Source organism: Drosophila sechellia, chromosome X, assembly GCF_004382195.2.
Source record: "Drosophila sechellia strain sech25 chromosome X, ASM438219v1, whole genome shotgun sequence".
NCBI lineage: Eukaryota > Metazoa > Arthropoda > Insecta > Diptera > Drosophilidae > Drosophila > Drosophila sechellia.
In genome coordinates, this window is record NC_045954.1 from 21,131,822 (window position 1) to 21,137,445 (window position 5,624).

Sequence of the window (5,624 nt, forward strand, 5' to 3'; positions counted from 1 at the left end):
TTTAACATAGTACTATTATTGACATTGTGCAAAAATGCGTTGATTCTTTGACGGATTTATTTCTGAAAATAAGGTAAGTTAATGGAAGATTCTATTTATATTTCCCAAAAATTCAAAATCAATCAATATTCAATAATACTCATACAAAATTACAATTGTTAATTGTTGGATGTAACGGCGTACTGGAGATTAAACGAAAATTTCATATACAAATAGAAGAAATTTTAAAATTTTTTTATATCCCTATTCGAATCGATTTTGAATGTAATGAGCTAATTAAGTAATCGCCGCTAGGTGGAGCTATCCTGTCGCCAAGGAAGGGGTATCTAATAGTCAAAACACTCGACCATAGGGTTCTTTATTCGTGTGATGTTATACACATCCTTTCGCTAGAAAATGAGTATCTAATAGTCAAAAGACTTAACCATAGCGTTTTCTCTTGTAAAATTATTCATGTGTGGGTAAGTTTTAAATCTCGCTATTAGACCTCCAAATCGAAAAAAAAGTTAGCCAAATAGTGCTCTTCGTCCTGAAGTTGTCGACCATTAGGGCCACCAAGGTTTTCTCGACAACAAACAGACAGTGTGTGGTTGAGGATTCAGGGATGTTTAGTTTCAGACTTGGGTGAAAACAAATGGGAGAGATGAGGGGACTGCAATTAATGCATGCAAGTGGCCACAGATCCGGATCCAACTTCTGACCACCAGCGAGGACAATGTCCAGCTTTTCTATTCGCTTGCCGCGGGCCAGGCCAAAACTCTTGCCAAGTTGGCCAAACGACATTTTTAATATTTGATGCGGTTTTCTCTTCTGTCTGTGATGCCAACGGGATGTTTTAGTTGTACACTCAAAAAAAATTTATTAGAAATATCCAGTATTCTTACTAGAAATTGAGAGCGTCCTGCGACCACCATTCAATATTTTCTTCTACGTTTATACACGCTTGTTGGTTATATCAAACATATATATCTGTTTTTGCAAATCACCTTTGTATCGAATATTATTTTCAGTGACTTTCAGGGCTCATCACTTTATTTATACATGTATTCAAATTGTGTGGTCCACCTTTTGACCCCTACTAAATTTGTCTAGCTTTGCCAACCTCCGGAATGCGAGCTTGTGTGCGGGGAGAAGTTATTTTCCCATGGATTTTTCGTCTCACACTTAAATTACGTATGTCGCTCAGTCAAGCAGTGGTCAAGCAGTGGGTCAAGCAGTCAATTGCAGAGCGCGTTGAAAACTGTTGCATATTTAAAGGAGCCAGATCATCGTCAAATCATCGTTTACTGATGAACTTTCAAAATGAATTCCCATATAAGGATTATTGGGCTTACCTAATAGGCTTACTATAAGTTGTGGGTTTACTTTAAGTAACAAAATTAAAAATTTTTAAATATTTTTTAATTATTTTATTTGTACATTGTAGACAACGGTTTTAAACTTATGCTAGAATAGTTATCAGCTATAGCTGCTGGGGCTTTCAGCCGGAGTTCTTTAATATCTACTTAAGTATTAGCAAAGACACTAGAATAACAAGATGCGTAACGGCCATACATTCGTTTGGCACTATGCAGCCACTTTTTTGGTGAAGGCCAAATTTGCTCTCTTTCCGCTCGCTTACGCTGAGAGCGTAAGAAATGTAAAAATAGAATTTGCTTGCTTGTGTGAGTAAAAACAAGAGACGAGAACGCGTATATGTGTGCGTGTTGTGCTAGAAGACGATTTTCGGGCCAAAATCAATTCTGATCGAAGAAACGAATTTACATATTTGGAGTTGTGGCCAATTTCGTAGCAATATGATGAAATAAAATAAAAATTCCCTGACTATTATAATTTTAAAGTTTTTTAAATTCGTTTGTTAAAATCGCCGCTCGAATACCGCTTACATATTTATAATTATGTTGAAAATTTATGTTGAAAAAATACTTTTATTTGTGCACTAATGCTCAACAATTTCATTATTTATTATTATTTCATTTAATTTCATAAAAAAATAATAATTTTATTAATAAATAATAAAAATAATAATATTTCATAAAAAATAATAATACGTATTAGAAAATAAAAATTAATAAAATAAATAAAAATATGAAAACAGTTCGTTGCAAAAGTCATATCGTCAGGCACGAAGTGCGGACACAAGCACTCAACAATCATTGCCTTATTAATTTTTCTCACGCCGCAAGCTGAATACCCTAATGACAAGTATTCTAATATAAAGTCATTTTCGAAGTTCATTTTGTGATGTACATAGATTCGGCTATTACTATTTCTAAGCTTTATTTAAATAATAATAACGTTGAGGCAATGCAAAACAAGAATTTTTCGCATGGTGCCAATTGATAAAAAATAATATAGATTTACAGTCAACGAACTTCTAAGGTGAAGGGCATATTTTGTCAAATTTACAATACATGAGCATACGTGTGCACACATACAGTTGTATGTTATCACTGTATGCGTAGAAAAGAGCTGTTTGCTGTAGCGCTCTCTGCTCTTTCTCTCTCGAACAAAAACTCAAGAGAGCCTGGAGCCACCTCTAGAGTCACCTCTAGAGCCATCCTAGAGCCACGGCCAAAAAATCGCGTGCCAAAAAATTGTATGGCGTTACGCATCTTGTTATTCTAGTGTCTTTGGTATGACCAATTTGAAAGCAGGAGTTGCAGCCCATTGGGAGTGGAATATATATGGGCGTATTTGGACTCTTTCGTATCCTATATATAAGAAATCTGGAAGTTTGTGAGTTTCAAGTGATTTTTATCAGTTTATGTGCCAAGATTAAATTTGTGTATTTTTTCAACTCCTACTTTTTGTGATCTGAGATTTTTTAATATATATTTTTCTTCGATTCGAATAAATAACCCCTTTTACACAGTAAAGCCATAGGTGTTCTGTTATTTTGATTGGTATATTAATATTAGGGATGTTCGAAGGGAAGCTTTTTGTTTTTTTGCTTGTATTATGTTATTTGTTTGGATGAGCAGCTTTCCATCTTTTGTTTTTTTGGACAGTGAAGTCGATTGGTTTTTTGATTATAAAAGGTGTGATGTTTGCTAGCGATTCTTCATCTGTTCTAGTCGCTACTAGAAACACAACGTGTGGAGGTTGCTTTCTCCAGATGTTTGGCGGGTCTGGCATGGTGAGGGTCAACAAAGGCTTCTTAAGCATTTTTATCTTCCGTTTGATTTGGTTTCGGAATGGAATTTGGATGCTGCGCTGCGTAAACGAACACGACCGCCACCCCGAAAACAGTTAAAGGAGGCCTATATAAGCCAGCCGAGCGCTGATGAAGGTAAACTGAACTGAACGGCTTATAATCATGCATATATTATTTTAAGTAACAATATTAACTAATAATATTAAACAACTTGACAATTTTAAATAAGACTCCTTTCCAGCCAATCTTGACCACATTTTGGGGTGCATGATAGCGGAGGAGTACGGAAAGCCAAGCTATCTAGGATTCTAGCCCCTTTATAAGTCCATTTACAATTAATACACGAAATGGCAATCTCCCATTTGCGACATAATCGATAACCAACCAGTTAAGTGCGGCCATTGCATTGGCAAGTTATCCTTCCATACATCCTGCATTCCGGAATGGTCATCATCATCATTCGGATACCAATTATATCAATTGAAATGATTGATAGCGATCATTTTATACCGCTATGAGTTGCAGCGGCTAGTTCAGAGAGTTTGTTTGTTTAAACCACCAAATTTATGTTTAGTGTGTCTGACCAAGGAGGAGACAGGATTTCAGATTAAATCAGCTTTATCGTCCGCTGCGCTGCGTTACTCCTTCGTTGTCCCGCGATAGTGGACCCTGTGGTGGCTCGAATGGGACTAAGGATGTTACGGTGGCGGATCCGCAAGGTGTATCAAGCCAAAGCTTTTCCCATAACCACCTAATTCAATCCACCATAGTTTTCACGTCTTTATTTCTTTGATCTCAACTCTGGTGACAAAAATCTTACTTGTAGTGCTCCTTTGCTAATATTATTTCGGGAACGAGATCGCACGCTTTCGATATTGATTGTATACAATGAGCGGATGTGAATTGTTAACATAACGTGGCGTTCGCCACTCTGCATATTCTTATTTCTTCGGGCAGGGCTGAATATGTGAATAAGTCAATCCCCTCCCCTTAAAAGGGTAGCCTATGCTTGGTTATATTTCTTTTTGTGGCTCTTGATTATTATACCCGTTACTCCTAGAGTAAAAGGGTATATCAGATTCATTGAAAAGTATGGAACAGGGAAAAGGACCATATAAATAATATATATTCTTGATCAGGATCAATAGCCGACACGATCTGGCCCCGTCCATCTGTCCGTTCGTCTGTCCGTATAAGCGGCTCGATCTCAGGAACTATAAAAGCTTAGTATCTGATAGTCGGGGAATCAATAAAAATTGATTTCTGATTTCTGTTTCAAGCGGCTTTGCCTTTATCGTCAAAAATAACGTCGTTGATCGTTACAACGTTTCTAACTCTTTACAAATCCACTCGTTTATTTTCATTTGTTACCTCTCTAAAATATATATCTGTGATAAATATTTTCGTATAAAGATTTGTTTAGTCCTAAACATACCGTTGCTGTCGCGGTTGCATAGTGATCAAGCCAAAGTTGTACATGGCCAATGTGAACCAATTGCAGCGCTATTGACAGCAGGTCTGCAAAATAACCTAACGCTATTTGGAAGATTCTTCAACGAACCATTTTTCAACGAAATTCGCAGACTTACGTGCGGATTTTCTTTTGGGCCAGTGAAAAAATCAAAGGTGACACGTCGCAACTGGAGCACTAGGAGCCCACCAACAACGAAACACCGCCGGCCAAACGAGGGTACTACTCATCCGGAAACGAAACCATCGACTTGCAGCTCACACAAGGGCAAGCAAAAGTGCACACGCACACATCTTTCCGTTCCTCACACACGCACACGCACACATCAGCATAAGAAAACCCACACACAGACGTCACGATGATTGCGCCGCGACGTCTGCGAAAAGAATTGTGCGATTTGCAGGGCAACGCACTGAAGACCTTCCGGGACATTAAGGCGGAGGATGACAACCTGATGCGCTGGACGGGATTGATTGTGCCGGACAATCCGCCGTACAACAAGGGCGCCTTCCGCATCGAGATCAACTTCCCGGCGGAGTACCCCTTCAAGCCGCCAAAGATTAACTTCAAGACACGCATCTACCATCCGAACATCGATGAGAAGGGTCAGGTGTGCTTGGCCATTATCAGTTCGGTGAACTGGAAACCGGTCACACGCACCGTCCAGGTCGTCCAGGCACTGCTGGACTTAATCAACGAGCCTGAGCCGGAGCATCCGCTGCGGGTGGACTTGGCCAAGGAGTTTCTTAAGGACCGCGAAGAATTCGTGAAAAACGCCGAGGACTATACCGAGAAGCACAGCGAAAAACGTCCGACCGACTAGAGGATAGACGGAGGTAGAGCTGGAGGAGGTGCGCCAATCCACAACCCATGTGTACCCTTACCCCTTCATTTTCATTTTTGATCCCTGAAAAACTATCCCCAGAAAACATTCAAGCAAACATTTCCCCGGCAGAGTACCCCGTTTTGTAAAAGAAGCACTTTAAATCGACCCAA

The 5,624-nt window shown here is 39.0% G+C and overlaps 1 protein-coding gene across 1 annotated transcript; it reads left to right on the forward strand.

The window, feature by feature from the left end:
- Window positions 1-4,460: 4,460 nt before the first annotated feature.
- Window positions 4,461-5,624, forward strand: LOC6615190 (ubiquitin-conjugating enzyme E2 L3). The gene is made up of 2 exons (XM_002039567.2): window positions 4,461-4,673; window positions 4,741-5,624. The coding sequence occupies exon 2, from the start codon at window positions 4,987-4,989 to the stop codon at window positions 5,449-5,451; it is 465 nt and encodes a 154-aa protein (XP_002039603.1). The 5' UTR covers window positions 4,461-4,673; window positions 4,741-4,986; the 3' UTR covers window positions 5,452-5,624.

Excerpts from the sequence above, each read along its gene's own strand:
- LOC6615190 (XM_002039567.2), top strand. The coding sequence starts at position 4,987 with ATGATTGCGCCGCGACGTCTGCGAAAAGAATTGTGCGATTTGCAGGGC.